Here is a 21,394-nt window from a genome sequence, read left to right as displayed (position 1 = left end):
GCAAGCTTAGTACATTCACCCTTTCCCAGTGCAAACTGAAAAGAATGAATGTAAATGTTGCTGGCCAGAAAACAAAAGAGGTTTTCACACCGGAGCCTGCAATTCTGGGCTGCTGACATGAAAATAATGAGGGGACAGGCCATGCGAGCAGTCTCTGTAGCACTGCCAGCATGGGGGGTCTTGCAGTGATCCGTTCAGCTCATGCTAGTCACTGAGGCATCAGCTGGCTGTAGAAGCTGGTTGTTTGCATAAACTGAACATCACAGTGAAGAGCCAGATCCTCAGCTGCTGTAATTTGGAATCACTCTCTTGAAGATGAGGAAACTATGCCAGTTTATACCAACTGGGAATCTGGCCCCATTGACTCCACTGGAGGTTCAGCCAATTTACACCAGCTGGGGATCTGGGCCCATTGACTCCAGTGGAATTACAGTGATTTGAACCAGCTGGGAATCTGGCCAACTGTAGCTTGTATGTCCCTAGGCTACTTTGTCCCATTTCATCCTCTTTTTCCCATTGGGCCATATTCAGAGGTGCTGTAAATTACAAAACAATCTCTTTCCTAGTAGTGCAGAAGTTGCATCCAATGTATGTGGCAGGGGATAATGCATTGTCTGTTCTAATGGTTAGAGCAGGGGGCTGGGAGGAAGGACTCCTGAGTTCTGTTCCAGGCCTTCGTTGGAGTGGTGGAGTCTAGCTATTGGAGCAGAGTGGTGATGTGGGCTGGGATTTAGGACTCCTGAGTTTTATTCTCAGCTCTAGATGGGAAAGCGGAGTCTAGTGGTCAGTGCAAGAGACTAGCAACTAAAACCCTTGGGTTATTTTCCCATCTCTGTTATGGATTCACCCTGTGAATTAAATTAAAGGTAAATTAAAAAAAATTTACCTTTCAGTAAATAACTTTTTGCCTCATCCATGAAAATAGGGGGATGATAATCCAGACCAGTTTGTGAAGTGCTTTGTGATCCTTTGGTAAGGTGAGCTGTATCTTTGCAAGTTATTATTTTAATAGGAGCTTTTCTTTTACTCTTGTCTCTTGCAGTCCAAGTTGCAAGGACCAAAACCAAGATCTCTTTTCAGAATACAAGACTGGGCTTCTGAAATTGTACAGCATTTTTAACTGCAAGAAAACATATTAAACTGCAACATAAACTCCTTTATTTAGCTCAGGATTTTGCAATAATATTCCTTTGTTGCAATAGATAGATTCTTTCCCATATTTTTAACCTTTTTTTAAAAAAAATTTCACTTTTCACATACAATCCTTTCCCCTTCATTTTTTGTTAAGCATATAAGTTTATTTATGGGTAGGGTTAAACCTAGTTGAAGCTGGTGAGTGTAATAACTGTCTTTCACTCAGGATAAGTGTAAAAAGCAATGGATCTCCTTTATGGAACCCTGCAGCTGAAACAATAGAAGCCACCACCCAAAACACAGATATACGGTAAGGCTCGAGTAGAAGCTGAATCATGTGGCCCTAGAAGTTTCCATAGGGATTGATACAGCAAACACAGGGATTTGGGCATTATTTGGGGAACTGTGTCTGCGTGGGAGAGAGAAGCAGCAGAAAACCAAAGAGACAGCCACAGAAAAACTGGTAGCATCACTCTGAGAAAAAGCTAAGAGAGTGAGAGCTTTTGGGCTCAGTGTTGGTCGGAAAGAGGCTTGGAATTTGTGACATTTCCCTCTGGTGTTATCCGGACCAGTGATCTGCTAGGTCACTCCAATCCTTGACTCTGGGAGCTAGCCTTACCCTGCTCTGCTATGAGAACCCCCACTCCCCCAATGTTTATGCACAGCCTCTGGCATGTAAGCTGCTCTTAGCTACTTGCAACTGAATGACACTAGCCAATATCTCCAGTCCCAGACACAACCCTAGGAGTTTCTGACACACTTCAAACAAAACACACTGATTCAGGTAGAATAAACAAGCAAATTTATTAACTATAAAGATAGATTTTAAGTGAATATAAGTCAAAGCATAATAAGTCAGATTTGGTCAAATGAAATAAAAGCAAAACGCATTCTAAGTTGATCTTAACACTTTCAATGTCCTTACAAACTTAGATGCTTCTCACCACAGGCTGGCTGGTTGCTCCCTTTTGATCAGCGCTTCGGTCACTTGGTGGTGATGGTGTCTGTAGATGTAGGTGGAAGAGAGAGAGAGAGAGAGAGAGCATGGCAAATGTCTCTCCCTTTTATCATGTCCTTTCTTCCTTCTTGGCTTTGCCCCCCCCCCTTCAGAATCAGATGAGCATTACCTCATCGCAGTTCCAAACTGACCAAAGGAAGGAGGGGGTGACTCCCTCGAGAGTCAAACAGATTCTTTTGTTGCTGCCTAGGCCAGCGTCCTTTGTTCCTGTGAGGCTGGGCTGGGTTTGTCCTATATCTGCCCTGTTGAGGTGTGAACTGCCTCTCTGTTCTTGGAGAGTTTTTGCCTGGGCTTGCTTTAAGCCATGAGGATACATTTTCAGCCTCTTAACTATATACGTGAAATTATAACCTATAGCATTACTGTAATGTTACTTTTCAGAGTAGCAGCCGTGTTAGTCTGTATTCGCAAAACGAAAAGGAGTACTTGTGGCACCTTAGAGACTAACAAATTTATTAGAGCATAAGCTTTCGTGAGCTACAGCTCACTTCATCGGATTACTATAACAACCATGCTCAGTGCATCATGAGCCTTCCAAAGACACCCAACATGACAAACTTTGCATTGGATACCACACAATCATTTTATAAAGATGAACATGGGGGTGTAGGGCGTTCCTCCGAGGTACAGAGAGTCACAGAACTGTGAGCAAGAAACTGCCTCCTGTTGTTTGATTCCTACTGTGCTCTGGGAAACAGGACTTACTGCATACTTCATACATAAGCAGGATTGCATAAAAGAAATACCTGACTCCATCAGTTGCTCCTCCTAATGGAAACAATTTGCAGGACCCCAAAAATTGCTTAACTGCTCAGGTCACAAAAGGATAACAGTTTCATTATTAACAAGCAGCAAATTTATGTTCATGGAATCCTACATGGACCAGATCCTCAGCTGGTGTAAATCAGAGCAGCTCCATTGGCTTCAACAGAGCTATGTTGATTGGCACCAGCTAAGGATCTGGACCACAGATGTTAGAGCTGGAACACACCTCACCCAGCTCTCTGCTGGTGCAAGATGTGGTGTATTTGCTAATTATTATTTGTATTATGGTAGCACCTATTGAACAACTGAGACTGGAACTTCATTATGCTACGCAAACACATAGAAAGAGACAGTAACTTGATTGCTCTGTGCCCAAGTTTCCCTATCTGTAAAATGGAGATAATATTCTATTTCTATTTAGATTGCAAGGTCTTTGGAGCACAGACTGTCTCTCGCTAGCTGTTTGTGCAGCACCTGTCACAATGAGGCCCTGATCTCAGTGGGGGGCCCCTTGACACAACTGAAATACAAATAGTGATAGCAAAGCAAGGGTGCCTTATGTAATAGAAGAAGGTAGTTACAATTGTGCAAAGTTGGAGAAATGAACGGTGAACAGGATACGGTGAGATGCAACCATTTAATGAGAATCTCACCAGTAAATCACTATGCAGGAATTTCTGCCCTGGGAAGTTTGAGATATGCCTGTTCTTTCCTCATGTGCTTCTATTCTGTTTTCTCCTCCTATCATGAGGCAAAAAGTTTGCTGTTCCTAGGCGCAGAGTATTATCTAGTGAGTTAGAGCTGAGGGCCATGACTCCTGAGTTGTCCTCTAGAAGAAGAATGGGGTCCAATGGCAAAAGGAGGGAGGACTTGGATTCTGCTGGCTCTGGGAGGGGAATAGGGTCTAGTGGTTGGAGCTGGGGTACAGTGTAGCACTAGGACTCCTGGGTTCTCTTCCTAACTATGCCACAAGCTTTGCTATGTGAGGTTCAGCAGGTTCCTTTACCTGTCTGTGCTGCAGGTTATAAGTCTTCATCACTACCCTATTTTATGAAATAATGGGTTAGATCTTCAACTGGTGTAAATCAGCAGAGCTCCATTGACTCCAGCTGGGGCCTGGCCTTTAATGGAGCCTTTTCAAAGCAGTGCTGTGTAATAAAACCTCTTAATGTACGTACTGTACTCAGACTACTCTATCTATGAACATTAGACCACATCACTAGACCCTTCCCATATACACTCAATTCAATGGACAGTTTGATTACACAGGCAATGATAGACCATGACCCATATTTGCAGCATGGGCAGCGTGTGTTGGATTCTTGCAGTGAGCTATGTGGGGTGTTGAAATAGAGGGAGATGCTGTGCAGAGCAGTTGGAACATGTTCCCCTTTTGCTTTATAGCCAGTCACACTGTATAAATGCTTCCAGCAGGAATAGAATAATAAAGCTAAAAAACATTCTTCATTTTTCTCTCCTTAGCTCACTTGTTTGGCTGGATCTGGCTATGTGGAATGTAGGAGGACATTCATTTGTAGTTCATCCTTGATTGTATGTTTTGATCTTAATAAAAAAAAGAAGAAGAAAGTAAATAAATATAAGTGTTTGCAGAATCACCAAGAGAAGTAATTAATTTAAAACAGATGCTCAAAGCTAATGCAAATTTTTGTTGTTGTTTTTTTAAAAAGTTCCAGGGTGTTTGATTTTTTTATTTATTTTGACAAAACCCAAAACAAAAAAGTTTATTTCCCCCCCCCCCCCAAATTTTAAGGATTGTATTTTTGACAAATCCTGAATATGAAAAATGTTCATTTTTCTTGAAATTTTCCACTTTTCTTTTAGGAACCCAAAACCAAAATATTTTAATTTCTTTCTGAAAATTTCTCTTTATTTTTGACAAATCCCAAAACTGAAAGAAATTCATTTTAATTATTTTTTTAACAAAACCAAATAATGATTTTTTAAAATTTTCCTGGGATTTTTGATGAAGCTGACACCAATTTCCCCCCCCTTTCCTCCCACTTTCAGTGGCAAGAGAGAAACAGGGAGACAAAAATGACTAAATTGGAGGTGGAAAAATGAAAAATTTCTATACAAATGGTGAAAAAATGTTGAGAACAGTGAAATATCTGTTCCTTTTGGAACACACAGATCAAAAACAACTTCAAGGTTTCTGAGCAATGTCTTTTTTATTCTGGTTAATTACACAAATGCCACTTACTGTCTTTCCACTTCGTCTATGGTCTCGGGCAATGGCACGTTGTGTGTCTCTGGCAGTAGGCCGGTTGCAATGCCGGAGACAATAGGGGCAGATCCATAGATAATCAGGGGCAGGGATGGGAAGAATTCACCAGTCAGCAGAACAAGTGGAGCCATGATGCTGCCAACACGAGCCATGGTGCTGCCTAGTCCCAGCCCAGTTTGCCTGCAACAGCCATAAAAAGTACCCGTCTGAGCTTGGGATATTGGGCCAGAGCCCCAGCTGGTGTAAATAGGCCATAGCTCTGAAGTCAATGGAGTGACACACTAGCTTTGGATTTGAACCATTGACTCCAAAGAAACTATGGCCAATTTACAGCTGGGCATCTGATCCCATTGAGTCCAATGGAACAACGCTGAGTTACACCAGCTCTGGATTTGAACCATTGACTCCAGTGGAGCTACGGTCAATTTACACCAGCTGGGCATCTGGCCTCGTCAACTCCACTGGAGCAATGCTCATTTACACCTGCTGGGGATTTGGCCTCATTGACTCCAATGGAGCAATACCAATTTACACCAGCTGGGGACCTGGCCCTTTAAATGTATATTTCAGAGGGGATTTCCCCCGTAAAAAGAAGATATGGTCTGAGCATAGGATGCAGGAATGACTGAAATGGAGGCTACAATGAAAATTGTGATTCACTTCTCTCACTTAAACTGGTGTAACTCTACTGATATAGCTAGATAAGAGTACAGACAATGAGAGAGAGAAGAGTATGTATGGGACCGATAGATAGAACTCTATCTCTGAGATCTCAAGTGGCATGGAGGATTTGTACGGGCCCTGCGCAGGGGTACTTTTCACTCCGAGAGCACAACTCAGCTCTGTGATGTCTGAATTCACAACACTTTACAAGTCATCAAACAAGTTCCATAGAACACAGCCAAGGTCACAGTTTGCTGATAGGGCTTCCTAGGCAGCAGTGGGGTCTGGTGCTGGCTTCTAGATACCTGATCACTGTTGGGAACAGCTCTCCAGAAAATATATAGGCACAGTTAAATGATGCAGCCAGGGATCCTTTTCCGATCACAGCGAAGACCATGCGCAAGGTCTGTAATTCTGGAGAGAGGGAAAAATAGGGCATTTCAGCCTAAGTCAGGAATGACTTAGGAATTTACATGAAGTGTTGGTGTAGCTGTATCAGTCCCAGGATATTAGAGAGACAAGGTAGGTGTGGTAATAGCTTTTATTGGACCAGTTTCTGCTTGTCTGTCTCACCAACAGAAGTTGGTCCAGGGAAAGATATTACCTCACCCACCTTGTCTCTCAGTTATTACAGGAATTCTGACTATTGACCAGTGATTCTCGTGATCAGGAGTAAAGAAGTGAGATGACCTCTGCATATGGTGTTGGGGGGCCACCCTAAACAAGGTTGGGTGATCCAATGGGCTTGGAGTCAGGATACCTGGGTTCTGTTCTCAGCTCTGCTGTGTGATCTTAGGCAAGTCACCTCACCTCTCTGTTTGTGTTTGCCCTCCCAAACTTTGTCTCACTTGGCTATTTAGATTGTAAGCTCTTTGCAAGTGATGGTCCATGCCCTAGTGTGTCTGTACAATCCCTAGCACAATAGGGACCTGATCTCATTTGGGGCCTTTAGGTATTACTGCAATAAAAATAATTATAATAACACCACCAGCCCGGATCTTCAGCTGCTGAAGACCACAGAGCTAGGCTGCTTGATGCCAGCTGAAAATCTGCTTCACTGTGTCCAGTTCTAGTCCACACTTTAAAAGGGAAGTTGAAAAATTGGAGAGGGTGCAGAGAAGAGATTTGAGGTCTGGAAAACCTGTCTTACAGTGAGAGATTTCAGGAGCTTCATCTATTTAGCTTATCCATTGGATTGTTCTGGGATGGCTTGATCATAGTCTATAAATACCTACACAGCAAGGTGATTTCTAATGCAAAGGGCTCTTCAATCTACCAGACAAAGGCAGAATGAAATTGAGTGGCTTAAAGTTGATGCTAGACAGATTTCAACTAGAAATAAGGCTCACATTTGAATCTTTAAATTAAATGGACGTATTTCTAATAGATACTAGCTCAACCATCAGATATGGGCTTGATGCAAGAATTTCTAGTGAGATTCTCTGGCCCATGTTATACAGGAGGTCAGATTAGATGATGATTCTTATCTCTTATTTAATGCTTTGCATTGGTAAATCTCAAAGCTCTTTATAAAGGAGGTCAGTGTCCCCACTTGCTCAAGGTCACCCTGCAGGCCAGTGGTAGAGCAATGAATAGAACCTAAGTCTTCAGAATCGCAGTCTAGTGGTTAAAAGAAAAGGAGTACTTGTGGCACCTTAGAGACTATGAAGTGAGCTGTAGCTCACGAAAGCTTATGTTCTAATAAATTTGTTAGTCTCTAAGGTGTCACAAGTACTCCTTTTCTTTTTGCGAATACAGACTAACATGGCTGCTACTCTGAAACCAGTCTAGTGGTTTGTTCACCAGACCACACTGCCTTCCCCTTCTGGCCGTCAATCTATGGGTCAGATCCTCAGCTGCTATAAGCTGGGAAGACGACTAGATACATAAACTCCTATGTATGGTCCAGCCAACTAGAATGGGACAGAGAACCACATTGTTTTAGTATGGGATATACTGCAGTTGAACTATGCCGATTTATATCAGCTAAGGATCCGGCCCAGTGTTCCATGGTTAAGCAAATGCTCTCCTGCTCGGACATTTTCATAGTTTCATAAAGTTTAAAGCCAGAAGTGACCATCTGATCATCTGGTCTGACCTCCTGCATGTCACAGGCCATTAAATTTCATCCCATTACCGCCCTATGTTAAACCAAAGCATTTTAGTCTTGAGAGAATGGAACTGTTGTGTGCCCCAGGCCAAGAACATGCGAGTCTGAGGGGCCACCGATGTCTTTGCAGGCTATTTATTAGGCTGAAAAAGGCCCAGATGATCCCAGTAGGTAGGTGACACTCCCCTCCCTCCCCCCCGCTGCAAAGGAAAAGGAAAAACCCCTAAGCTCCCTGCTATTGTGATCTGGGTGGGAATTTTTTCCTGACCCAAAATCTGGATTTTAATTGGACCCCCGAGCATGTGATCAAGACACACCAACTGGGCACCTAAGACAGAATTTTCATACTACTTCACAGCACTGGTCCACTCTGACTGTGTCCCATCTCTAGCTGTGGGAGATTTATACAAGGGTCCCTTGAGCTACTGAACACTTGAAAATCCCTTATTCCATCCCATAATGAGCAAATCCTCTCTCACCTTGTGACACAAAAATATTAGCTAGGATGCACAGTCCAGCAAGGACCAAGGAAAAAGCCTGGGAGAAACGGCGTCCAATGAAAATGATGGTGAGGACTGAGATGAACTTGGCTGGAAAATCAACTGCTCCAAAGATCAGCTGGGTCAAGTAGATATTGACATTGAAGTTCTGCAGGTCCATGGCCAAGCCGTAATAGGAAAAGCTGGTGGAGAACCTGAGATGGATGGTGCAGAGATATGACCATGGATTAGAACTGGTCAGAAAATTGGGAGGGGTAGCCACAATTTTTTTTGATAAAAATTAAAAGAACAATGTTATCTATATTTTCCACTGAAAATTTGTGGAGAAGATTTGAATACCAAAATACTTTGGCCAAAACATAAATATTTCTGTTCAGAAATGCTGCTATGATACTTCATGGGGACTGTAGTTTGGGTGCCTGATGCTCCCATTCTCTTCTATGGGCCGGACTCTCAGATTGGACTACAGCTCCTATGATGCACCATCATCCTCCCTCTTGAAAAGGGGAGTCAGTGCATCATGGAAGTCCCTGGCTGAGATGTATCTTGGGAGATGTAGTTCAGCCAGGGAGCCGGGCCCATAGAGCAGTGGTCTCCAAACTTTTTGAATCGTGCACCCCCAGGGCCAGCTGTGGGGAAGCAAAAAAAAAAAGAAAGAAAAAGAAGAGCTGCCGCCGGCATGCCGCCGAAGACGGAGCGGGGAGAGCCGAGCTGCCGCCAGCGTGCCACTGAAGACGGAGCGGGGAGAGCCGAGCTGCCGCCGGTGTGCTGCCGAAGATGGAGCGGGGAAAGCTGAGCTGCCACCAGCATGCAGCCGAAGAATCAAAGATCCAGGAGTGCTGTTGCCGCCGTGCTGGCAGTTCTTCTTCGGCGGCGCTCCTCCTGCCACGCACCCCCAGGGATGGTCTTGTGGACCCCCTGTGTTGCTCACATCCCACTTTGGAGACCACTGCCATAGAGTACAACAGGGGCGTGAAGCACCCAAACTACAAGCCCCATGAGGCACTGTAGTAACATGTCAGAATTTAAATATTGAAATATTTTGCAGTTTGAGTGTTTAGTTTTTTCTATGAAAAGTGGAATTTTTTTGCAGGGAGCCGACAATTTTTGCATAAAACATTTGTTTAATCAAAACTCCAATTTTCTGCTGAAAAACAGTTTTGACAGAAAAATGTTGACCAGGCCTAATGTTAATACATATCTAGGTCCCTATCAAATTCAAGGTCCATTTGATCAATTTCACGATCATAGGATTTTAAAAATAATAAATTTCATGATTTCAGCTATTTAAATCTGAAATTTCATGGTGTTGTAAGTGTAGGGCCTGTGACCCAAAAGGAATTGTGGCGAGATCGCAAAGTTATTATAGGGGGCATTGTGGTACTGCTACTTTTACTTCTGTGCTGCTGCTGACGGCAGCGCTGCCTTCAGAGCTGGGCAGCTGGAGAGCGGTGGCTGCTGGCTGGGATCCCAGCTCTGAAGGCAGAGCTGTCGCCAGCAGAAGCACAGAAGTATGGATGGCATGGTATGGTATTGCCACCCTTACTTCTGCGTTCCTGCCTGCAGAGCTGGGCCCTCAGTCAGCAGCTGCCACTCTCCAGCTACCCAGCTCTGAAGGCAACAGCGCAGAAGTAAGGGTGGCATGGTATGGTATCACCACCCTTACTTCTGGACTGCGTCTGGTGGGGTGCTGTCTTCAGAGCTGGGCACCCAGCCAAAAGCCGCCACTCTCCAGCCACCCAGTTCTGAAGGCAGTGTAGAAGTAAGGGTGGCAATACCATAATACCCCCTAAAATAACCTTGCAACCCCCCTGAAACTCCCTTTTGGGTCAGGACCCCCAATTTGAGAAACAAATCTATATAGTATAGGGTAAAAGTACACAAAAGACCAGATTTCATGGGGGGGAAACCAGATTTCATGGTCCGTGATGCGTTTTTCATGGCCATGAATTTGGTAGGTCCCTATACATATAGGTAAATCTTGACTCCTTGTATTTGGGCTGAAGTACATAGCACTTAGACAACTGCATTTCATCTATAGACCTTGTTATCTTCATTGTCCAGGTGGGGTTCAGAAGTGGTTTGTCTAAGGATGCAGAAGGGGTGTGGTTTAGAGCAGCAGACTGGAGGTCAGGACATCTTGGTACCATTCCCAGATCTGCCACTGACCTGCTGTGTTAACTGCGGTAAGTCTCTTCCTCACTTTCATTCTCCTCTCACCCCTTTGTCTATTTAAACTGTCAGCACTTCAGGGCAGGGAGTGTCTCTCATTAAGTCTGTGCAGCGCCTGGCACACTGTGGACCCTGAAGTTAGTCGGCGTTTGTGTAGCACCCAATGTTGGGGGGCCCCCAATGTTGGCTGGGTGCTGTGCTCATTTACACCAGCAGAAGAGCAGGCTCCTTATGCTTCATTATCTTTGCCTCAGCAAAATGAAAGAGCCCACTTGCCATATGCAGGAGACTCCGCAGGAGATTTTGCGCATGGTGGGTGTGCGTACCAGGTCCATGACGGTGTGGCTAGATTTGGCTGAGTACAGTTCCTTCTGCATGTTGGATTTCAAGACCTAGATGGAGAAGAGAGCTTGCTGCAAATGGTACCCGTGAGAACAAAGCAATGAATAGCAGGGACAAGTGCTAGTTAATACAGTTGTGTATGAAGTTCCCAGCACTGCTCAAATAAGGCTGACCCAGACTGAAGGTTTGGATTCCTCTACCTATAGGGCCAGATCCTCAGCTGGTGTAATTGGCATAGAATCATTGCCTTGATGGAGCTATGCCCATTTACACCAGCTGGCTAACTGGCCCCATTGACTCTAATGGAGCAACAGTCAGTTTACACCATCTGGGGATCTGACCCCAGTGACTCCCTTGGAGCAATGGTCAATTTACATCAGCTGGGGATCTGGCCCCTTTGACTCCAGTGGAGTGATGGCAGATTTACACCAGTTGGGAATCTGGCCTAATAATTTCAGGCACACTTCCCAGCTGACAATTCAGCTGTCCACTGATAGCTTAGGGCAGGGATCAGCAACCATTGGCTCGCAGCCCATCAGGGTAATCTGCTGGCGGGCCACGAGACATTTTGTTTACATTGACTGTCCGCAGACACGGCCCCCCGCAGCTCCCAGTGGCTGCAGGGATGTGCTGGCTGCCACTTCCTGTAGCTCCCATTGGCCAGGAATGGTGAACCACAGCCACTGGGAGCTGCAGGGGGCCATGCCTGTGGATGGTCAACATAAACAAAATGTCTCACGGCCCGCCAGCGGATTACCCTGATGGGCTGCGGGCCAACAGTTGCCGATCCCTGGCTTAGAGACACAGGTATCCCCTGACTGGGTCAGACCATTGGGTTCTTCCAGCCTCTGACAAGAAAACTTTTAGTTATGTTATAACCTGTCCCCATGGACAAGGGCCTCATAACTCTCACTAATTAGAGATCAGTGCATTCCCTACAGCATTCAGATTGAGGGGAAGGATGGTCTAGTGGTTTGGGCACTCGCCTAGAATTTAGATGATGGGTTTAATTTCCTGCTGTACCACAGATTTCCTGTATGACCCTGGGCTAGTCACTTAGCCTCTCCGTGACTCAGTTCCCCATGTCTACAATGGGGATAATAGTGCTCCCTTGCTTCATGGGCGAGCTGTGAGGGTAAATACATTCAAGAGTGTGAGGTGCTCATGAGGTGATAGGGCCATATAGGGAGTTTAAATGAATAGTTTACATCCCTTCCAAAACACTTGCTTATTTTTTATTAAATCCTTCCTTTGGATTTTCTCCTTATCCGTATAAATGTCTGATCCTTTCCTGAATCCTGCTATGTTTGTATCTTGTAGCAGTGAATTCCAAAGGAAGTTATTTGTGGGAAAGTATTTACTGTTATCAGTTTTAAATGTACAGTCTTTACATTTCAGCAACTAGTCTCATCAACCCCAAATCTTCAAAAATCATGGTTTACCGCTCCTCAAAAATCCTGAGATTGTCTTAAAAACCACAAGATTGTGTTTGCGAAGATATCTTGAAAGCATGACCTGGTGCAAATGCCTGCCTGAGTTTGTAGAGAGCCTGAAACAATAGCTTGAAGAGATGTGAACAATCATTTTAAGGACTTATAGGCAGAGCTTATTTTATGGAAAGGGCATGGACTTCCCACCTGCATTTTAACCCCAGTTTGGACCACCTGATTTGTCCATGGGACCATAAAGGCCTCTATGGATTCTTTACCTCAGTACTGAGTTTGTCTCCTTCTTCCATTTTCCCATTGATCCTGGAAACCTTTCTCAGCCCTTTCACTGCCTGTTCTGGTTTTCCTGATATCACCAGCCAACGGGCAGACTCTACAAACAACCTGCCAACAAGACGAAGCCAAGACAATAGCTTTGATTCTCAGTTACACTTCTCTCTTAGAGCTGGGAATAGAATCCAGAAGTCCTGACTCCCAGCCCCTGCTCTAGCCACTAGACTGAACTCCTTTGGCCCTTGAAGGGAAGTTGTGTCTAGCAGTTGGAGGAGAAAAGAGGAAGTGGGTGTCAGGAGTCCTGGTTTCTATTCCCGGGTCTGGGAGGAGAGTGGGGGACTATCTGGTTAGAATGATTGGATGCAGGACTCCTGGGTTCTTTGGGAGGGAAGTGGTGTCTAATGGTTAGAGCAGGGAAGTGACTGGGAGTTAGCAAGACTAAAGAAGGACTTAAATGGTCTTCTATCCAAGAGGTGCATTACACACCTAGAAATGGGGGAAAGAGCTGCCAGAAATAATTCAAGTTATTGATCAACATACATACCAGGAGTAAAGAAAGAAGACAAAGAAAGGCAGGGAGACGGTGAGCTGTAGCCAGCGCCAATCTGGGATAGCATAGGCCACCCCAGCCAGAATGAATTGTCCAGTAGTGTAGGAGTATCCATTGATGGTACCCACAATGGCCCGAACATTGGTAGGGATCCACTCTATGCCTGGGTAGAGAAAACATGTGACACACATGTACTGCAGGTCCTCTCCCCCACTCTGTGCCTGCGTTGCAGAGGATATGAGTCTAGGACGAGCTAAGGACGAGCTAAGGACTGAGCGTTAGCTCAAGCTGTAGCAGTTTGTAAGTTCTAGCTCTGGAGGTCACTGGTTCTGATTCCAGAGTCCTCTCTCTCTCTCTCTCTCTCTCTCTCTCTCACACACACGCACACACACACACACCGTTATTTGGGATTAATAGTCAGGACTCCTGGGTTCCATTCCCAGCTCTGGGTGGAGGAGTAGGGTCTAGTGGGTTAGAACAGGAGCAGGGCCAGAAGTCAGGATTCCAGGGTTCCATCACTGGCTCTGTTAGTGGCATGTGTTGTGTGGGTTAGAGCAGGTGAAGAGGGCTGAGTGTCAGGACTCCCAGCTCTGGGCAGGCTGAAGTGGTGCATACGCTTGTGCTGGGCCCACTACCCTGGGTGAATTTTGTTCTGTCCTGGTTCTCCCAGGAGCAGACACCAGGTGTCCGGTGCTATCAGAGACACCGTTATAAGATTACCTGGAGAGTAACTTGCCTCTGCTCCTTAGTCTGCTGGGATCATTCAGACCTGAAGCGCCTACTTACACAGCGAGACAGAATTGACCGAGATCCCAGAAATGGCCATGCCGGTGAGGAAGCGGAAGACGCAGTAGGTGGTTAAGTTGGGGGAGAAAGCAGCACAGATGCCTGTGACCCCCATTTGCAGGTAGCACCAGATCAGGAGGGCTCTCCGGCCAAACCTGCACCACAGAGAACGGAGTAAATGCAGGGGAGGGGAGATCAGGAAGCTGGTCCGGGGCAGGGAATTTGGAGGCTGGTATGATTGCACCATATGGCACCCTGATTGCACCATATGGCACCCATTACTCCTACTTTGGTGATCTCAGCTGCCTCTAAGCACTGTTTGCAATGGAGAGTGCTTGAACCAAAATTCAGGATTAGGAATTTATTTGAATGTGTAAAAAGAAAAGGCACCTTAGAGACTAACAAATTTATTAGAGCATAAGCTTTCATGAGCTACAGCTCACTTCATCGGATGCATTTGGTGGAAAAAACAGAGGAGAGATTTATATACACACACAGAGAACATGAAACAATGGGTTTATCATACACACTGTAAGGAGAAAGAAAAGGAGTACTTGTGGCAACTTAGAGACTAACAAATGTATTAGAGCATAAGCTTTCGTGAGCTACAGCTCACTTCATCGGATGCATTTGGTGGAAAAAACAGAGGAGAGATTTATATACACACACAGAGAACATGAAACAATGGGTTTATCATACACACTGTAAGGAGAATGATCACTTAAGATAAGCCATCACCAGCAGCAGGGGGGGGAAAGGAGGAAAACCTTTCATGGTGACAAGCAGGTAGGCTAATTCCAGCAGTTAACAAGAATATCAGAGGAACAGTGGGGGGTGGGGTGGGGGGGGAGAAATAACATGGGGAAATAGTTTTACTTTGTGTAATGACTCATCCATTCCCAGTCTCTATTCAAGCCTAAGTTAATTGTATCCAGTTTGCAAATTAATTCCAATTCAGCAGTCTCTCGTTGGAGTCTGTTTTTGAAGCTTTTTTGTTGAAGGATAGCCACTCTTAGGTCTGTAATCGAGTGACCAGAGAGATTGAAGTGTTCTCCAACTGGTTTTTGAATGTTATAATTCTTGACATCTGATTTGTGTCCATTCATTCTTTTACGTAGAGACTGTCCAGTTTGGCCAATGTACATGGCAGAGGGGCATTGCTGGCACATGATGGCATATATCACATTAGTAGATGCGCAGGTGAACGAGCCTCTGATAGTGTGGCTGATGTGATTAGGCCCTATGATGGTATCCCCTGAATTGATATGTGGACAGAGTTGGCAACGGGCTTTGTTGCAAGGATAGATTTCTGGGTTAGTGGTTCTGTTGTGTGGTGTGTGGTTGCTGGTGAGTATTTGCTTCAGATTGGGGGGCTGTCTGTAAGCAAGGACTGGCCTGTCTCCCAAGATCTGTGAGAGTGATGGGTCGTCCTTCAGGATAGGTTGTAGATCCTTGATGATGCGTTGGAGAGGTTTTAGTTGGGGGCTGAAGGTGATGGCTAGTGGCATTCTGTTGTTTTCTTTGTTGGGCCTGTCCTGTAGTAGGTGACTTCTGGGTACTCTTCTGGCTCTGTCAATCTGTTTCTTCACTTCAGCAGGTGGGTATTGTAGTTGTAGGAATGCATGATAGAGATCTTGTAGGTGTTTGTCTCTGTCTGAGGGGTTGGAGCAAATGCGGTTATATCGTAGAGCTTGGCTGTAGACAATGGATCGAGTGGTATGATCTGGATGAAAGCTAGAGGCATGTAGGTAGGAATAGCAGTCAGTAGGTTTCCGATATAGGGTGGTGTTTATGTGACCATCGCTTATTAGCACTGTAGTGTCCAGGAAGTGGATTTCTTGTGTGGACTGGTCCAGGCTGAGGTTGATGGTGGGATGGAAATTGTTGAAATCATGGTGGAATTCCTCAAGGGCTTCTTTTCCATGGGTCCAGATGATGAAGATGTCATCAATGTAGCGCAAGTAGAGTAGGGGCATTAAGGGACGAGAACTGAGGAAGCGTTGTTCTAAGTCAGCCATAAAAATGTTGGCATACTGTGGGGCCATGCGGGTACCCATCGCAGTGCCGCTGATTTGAAGGTATACATTGTCCCCAAATGTGAAATAGTTATGGGTGAGGACAAAGTCACAAAGTTCAGCCACCAGGTTAGCCGTGACAATATTGGGGATACTGTTCCTGACGGCTTGTAGTCCATCTTTGTGTGGAATGTTGGTGTAGAGGGCTTCTATATCCATAGTGGCTAGGAAGGTGTTTTTAGGAAGATCACCAATGGACTGTAGTTTCCTCAGGAAGTCAGTGGTGTCTCGAAGATAGCTGGGAGTGCTGGTAACGAAGGGCCTGAGGAGGGAGTCTACATAGCCAGACAATCCTGCTGTCAGGGTGCCAATGCCTGAGATGATGGGGCGTCCAGGATTTCCAGGTTTATGGATCTTGGGTAGGAGATAGAATTCCCCAGGTCGGGGTTCTAGGGGTGTGTCTGTGCGGATTTGTTCTTGTTCTTTTTCAGGGAGTTTCTTGAGCAAATGCTGTAGTTTCTTTTGGTAACTCTCAGTGGGATCAGAGGGTAATGGCTTGTAGAAAGTGGTGTTGGAGAGCTGCCTAGTAGCCTCTTGTTCATACTCCGACCTATTCATGATGACGACAGCACCTCCTTTGTCAGCCTTTTTGATTATGATGTCAGAGTTGTTTCTGAGGCTGTGGATGGCACTGTGTTCTGCATGGCTGAGGTTATGGGGTAAGCGATGCTGCTTTTCCACAATTTCAGCTCGTGCACGTCGGCGGAAGCACTCTATGTAGAAATCCAGGCTGCTGTTTCGACCTTCAGGAGGAGTCCACCCAGAATCCTTCTTTTTGTAGTGTTGGCAGGAAGGTCTCTGTGGGTTAATATGTTGGTCAGAGGTGTGTTGGAAATATTCCTTGAGTCTGAGACGTCGAACACAACTACAATACCCACCTGCTGAAGTGAAGAAACAGATTGACAGAGCCAGAAGAGTACCCAGAAGTCACCTATTACAAGACAGGCCCAACAAAGAAAATAACAGAACGCCACTAGCCATCACCTTCAGCCCCCAACTAAAACCTCTCCAACGCATCATCAAGGATCTACAACCTATCCTGAAGGACGACCCATCACTCTCACAGATCTTGGGAGACAGGCCAGTCCTTGCTTACAGACAGCCCCCCAATCTGAAGCAAATACTCACCAGCAACCACACACCACACAACAGAACCACTAACCCAGGAACCTATCCTTGCAACAAAGCCCGTTGCCAACTCTGTCCACATATCAATTCAGGGGATACCATCATAGGGCCTAATCACATCAGCCACACTATCAGAGGCTCGTTCACCTGCGCATCTACCAATGTGATATATGCCATCATGTGCCAGCAATGCCCCTCTGCCATGTACATTGGCCAAACTGGACAGTCTCTACGTAAAAGAATGAATGGACACAAATCAGACGTCAAGAATTATAACATTCAAAAACCAGTTGGAGAACACTTCAATCTCTCTGGTCACTCGATTACAGACCTAAGAGTGGCTATCCTTCAACAAAAAAGCTTCAAAAACAGACTCCAACAAGAGACTGCTGAATTGGAATTTGTAAACTGGATACAATTAATTTAGGCTTGAATAGAGACTGGGAATGGATGAGTCATTACACAAAGTAAAACTATTTCCCCATGTTATTTCTCCCCCCCTTCCCCCCACCCCCCACTGTTCCTCTGATATTCTTGTTAACTGCTGGAATTAGCCTACCTTGCTTGTCACCATGAAAGGTTTTCCTCCTCCCCCCCCCCTGCTGCTGTTGATGGCTTATTTTAAGTGATCACTCTCCTTACAGTGTGTATGATAAACCCATTGTTTCATGTTTTCTGTGTGTGTATATAAATCTCTCCTCTGTTTTTTCCACCAAATGCATCCGATGAAGTGAGCTGTAGCTCACGAAAGCTTATGCTCTAATAAATTTGTTCGTCTCTAAGGTGCCACAAGTACTCCTTTTCTTTTTGCGAATACAGACTAACACGGCTGCTACTCTGAAACCTGTCATTTGAATGTGTGACATTATCCAGTGCACTTCTGCCGATGCCCCTCAAGCCCGAACTGCAGCCCTCCTGCTGTTCCAGCCCTGGCCTCCCCTCCCCGGCTCTGTGATGCCCCTCAGTCTTAACCCTGTTCCCTCTGCCAATTCGTATCCGTTGTGACCTGCAGCAGCCCCAGCAATCCCTCCCCAGGGCCACTACACAGTCCTGACCTGCAAGCAGTAGGTACATAACCATTATGACATGTTTTTGGAGCTGGGATTGATGTGGCTCCAGCTCGCATTAGCAACATGAAAGCGTGTGGAGTTAGGAATCAGTCTCACCATCTCACCTGTCTGCGAGGCCTCCAAACACAGCTGACCCCACCAGTACGCCAGTCATGTAGAGCGACTGAGCCATTTGCTGGAGTGTCCTGGACTCACACACCAAATCCCACTGCAGGGGCAGGGGGAGAAAACAGAGACCAGTGAGATCAGGAAGATTTCAGGGCACACATTGCCTGAGCTGGAATTTTTTGGAAGTGTCTATGGGTGTCAGGGAGGGGAGATTGGACATGCTGTAGTCTGGTCTGTAGAGAGGATACTTTGATCCCCGGGTCTCGATATTTCGCTCCAGGCAGACACAGAGATGGAAAGAGGTGGCCTTAACCCACACTTGTGCTCCGCATTTCTGGACCCTACTTAACTCCTGTGGTATGTGTAGAGTGGCCTCAGAGCTGCTCCGACTTCCACTCTTCCTCCTAATGCCCTTGGGAAGCAGAGCTCAATGCAATCAGGCCACACCCCCTATGCTGGGGAGCTGGGAGTGGAGCATTTTTACTGGCCTTCTCACAGGGATGGGTTATCAAGGGGCTATTCACACCCCCCACCCTGAAAATCTGAGCCCTAGAAATCAGGCTCTGAAGTAGACACCCACCAGTAAAATTGGTGTACAGAGAACCCATAGAGTCAAGTGTGTGTATGGCGGGATGGGGAAATCTATACTGGTCAGTCAGCAAACCTGTTACAGTACGAACAGCGGGTGTGGTTCCTCTTGCCCTGTACCTTGTAGCATTGCCACCCATCCAGGTATTCCTGGGTCATCCCTTTTTTGAGATAGCTGCCCTGGGAAATCTGTCAGGGTATTCAGTGCACCCTGCCAGTTTTATGGGCTCAGGATCATCTTGGACCTCCCATTTTATTGTACCTCAGAGGTGGCAATGCTACTACCTTGTGTGGTCAGTTATACCTGTGCCAAGGGGGAAAAACAGTCTGCCAGATCACAACAGTAAGAGATTTGGTGGAGGGAGGGACTGTCTCTCACTGTGTGTGTATATAGAGAGCCTAGTGCAATGTAACAGTCTACAAGCTATTGTGTTGTATTAGCATAGCACATACAGATCCCAAAGGAGATATGGGGCCCCATTGTGCCAGGTGCTGCCCAGACCCCAACAGAGATCAGGACTCCATTGTGCCAAGCGCTGCACAGACCCTGACCAAGATCATGGCCCCAGTGTGCTATACCCGCATATTTAGAGAGACCCAAAGAACTTACATTCTAAATAGACAAAGGATGGGAGAGGAAACAGAGGGAATGCGATTTGCCCACAGTAGATCAGTAGCAGAGCTGGGAATAAAATCTGGGTCTCCTCCTCTCTCAGCCCAGTGCCCTAGGCAGTGATCCACACTGCCTCCCTATGACTGCACTGCCTATGCTATAGCAGAGTCAAGTCTCTCTCACCTCAGTTATAATGGTGTAGGTGAACAGGCTCTTATCATAGGTCCACCCATCTACACACGGCTCGGTATTCATCTCTATTGTGTTGGTGCTTGTGGCATTTGGGTTTAGGAGCTGCCACTGTGGGGTGACAAACCGCCTGCACTTCTCCAGCTTCTGGCTCTTGTCCATGGGAATGGAGACCCGGAGCAGATCTTCAGCATGTAGGCTAGCTGTGAGATTGGCACGATGGGTGTAGTTGGTCATGACACGCACTTGACAGTGATGCTCTGGGATCCCAGCAGTGAAGTTCTGCAGGAGGTTATGGCTGGCCAGCATTAAGAGCGGGATGGCCAGGAATGCCACATGCATGACTTGGAAGCGTCCCATGCCGCCAATGCGGTCCAGAAGTTCTGGAAAACTCATGGCTCTCAGGTGGCGCTGGGTTGATCAAAAAAAAAATGACCAGTGATGGGTGAGAAGAATACACTCTTCCCCTGTGTTAGCAAAATATCTCAGTGGTTTGGCCAAAAAATAACCGCTGTGTGGTGCTGATTCACACCATAAAATGGAAGTATGGCCACTTGGGATGCTTATGCTGAACTTCTTGTAAGGCATGTGCTTCCCAGCAAATAGTCCCTTAATACCACAGGTTAAAATTGCAGAAGATGACAAGTTGGCTTAATAACTTTGCAGGTTGCCACCTGCATTAAGTGTCTGTTGTTTTTCCTGTTGCTGCAGAAATCCCAGGTTAATTGGTCCCAGTTTGCAGTGGCAAACCGTTCAATCCCAAATCAGTGAAAAGACACCAGTTCCAGGAATGCTAGAAGGATTTTCTGCCCGGATTGAGTCTCTGCTGATCCCCAGGTTTTACCCTCTTGCAAACGGACTCATTGTTATATAAAGGCTTGATATGCTCAGCCAGTTAAAGTTTTACTTTGCTTATTTGGTAGATTAAGTCAGATAGGAAAATGCTTGACATGATATGGCGCAAAGGGCAGTCCTGGCAAAGGAACAAGTCTGCAGAGCATAGGGGACAAGAATGGTGACTTTGGTTAGTATATTAGTGTTATAGGATGGGTGTAGCATGGACTGAAATCTGGGCTGGATTCTGTATCATTTACTGCTGATGTAAAGCTGGACTATTTGATAGAGGGAGATTTTCGAAAGCTCTTTAAGGAAGCATCCGGGTCCTCTTACCTTTTAGTCCTTAGGAGAGGAAATGCCTCTTCCACAAAAGAGGTAATTAGACTGTGGAATTCAGTGCCACAAGAGGCATTTGAAAGCTCCACTCTACCTCAAATTTATGGGCCAGATCCCCAACTGGTGTAAATTGACTTTGGTGGAGCTATGCCAGTTTACACCAGCTGAAGGTCTGATGCATCTAGGATGACCAGATGTCCTGATTTTATATGGACAGTCCCGATTTTTGGGTCTTTTTCTTATATAGGCTCCTATTACTCCCCATCCCAATTTTTCACATTTGCTGTCTGGTCACCCTAGATGCATCCAACTCACCCTCGGATCATGCTTAGCTTTGTTTTCCACCGTGACACTTTCATGTTACTCACAGTCATAGGTTTTAAGGCCAGAAGGGCCCACTGTGATCATCTAGTCTGACCTCCTGCATAACACAGGCCACAGGAC

General features: G+C 45.8%; 1 protein-coding gene across 1 annotated transcript; it reads right to left on the bottom strand.

Moving 5' to 3' along the window:
* Window positions 1-3,735: 3,735 nt before the first annotated feature.
* On the bottom strand, window positions 3,736-20,372 carry LOC119858977 (solute carrier family 22 member 6-A-like). The gene is made up of 10 exons (XM_043519753.1): window positions 19,772-20,372; window positions 18,384-18,487; window positions 14,007-14,161; window positions 13,215-13,383; window positions 12,658-12,781; window positions 10,884-10,999; window positions 8,415-8,629; window positions 6,131-6,239; window positions 5,139-5,342; window positions 3,736-4,480 (listed from the first exon to the last, which is right to left on the bottom strand). Exons 1-10 carry the CDS (start codon window positions 20,171-20,173, stop codon window positions 4,423-4,425), a joined length of 1,656 nt encoding a protein of 551 aa, XP_043375688.1. The 5' UTR covers window positions 20,174-20,372; the 3' UTR covers window positions 3,736-4,422.
* Between the last annotated feature and the right edge of the window lie 1,022 nt (window positions 20,373-21,394).

The sequence above is a fragment of the Dermochelys coriacea genome, chromosome 7 (assembly GCF_009764565.3).
Source record: "Dermochelys coriacea isolate rDerCor1 chromosome 7, rDerCor1.pri.v4, whole genome shotgun sequence".
Taxonomy (NCBI): Eukaryota; Metazoa; Chordata; order Testudines; family Dermochelyidae; genus Dermochelys; species Dermochelys coriacea.
This window is presented reverse-complemented; position numbering and strand designations above follow the sequence as displayed.

Bases quoted from the DNA above. Each gene is read 5' to 3' on its own strand.
- LOC119858977 (XM_043519753.1), bottom strand. From the start codon at position 20,173: ATGAGTTTTCCAGAACTTCTGGACCGCATTGGCGGCATGGGACGCTTC. The intron at 12,782-13,214 runs GTATGTATGTTG...TCTTGTTGGCAG, and splicing joins GTCTTCTTTCTTTACTCCTG to GTTGTTTGTAGAGTCTGCCC. The intron at 8,630-10,883 runs GCAAGTGGGCTC...CATCCATCTCAG, and splicing joins TGCGGAGTCTCCTGCATATG to GTTCTCCACCAGCTTTTCCT.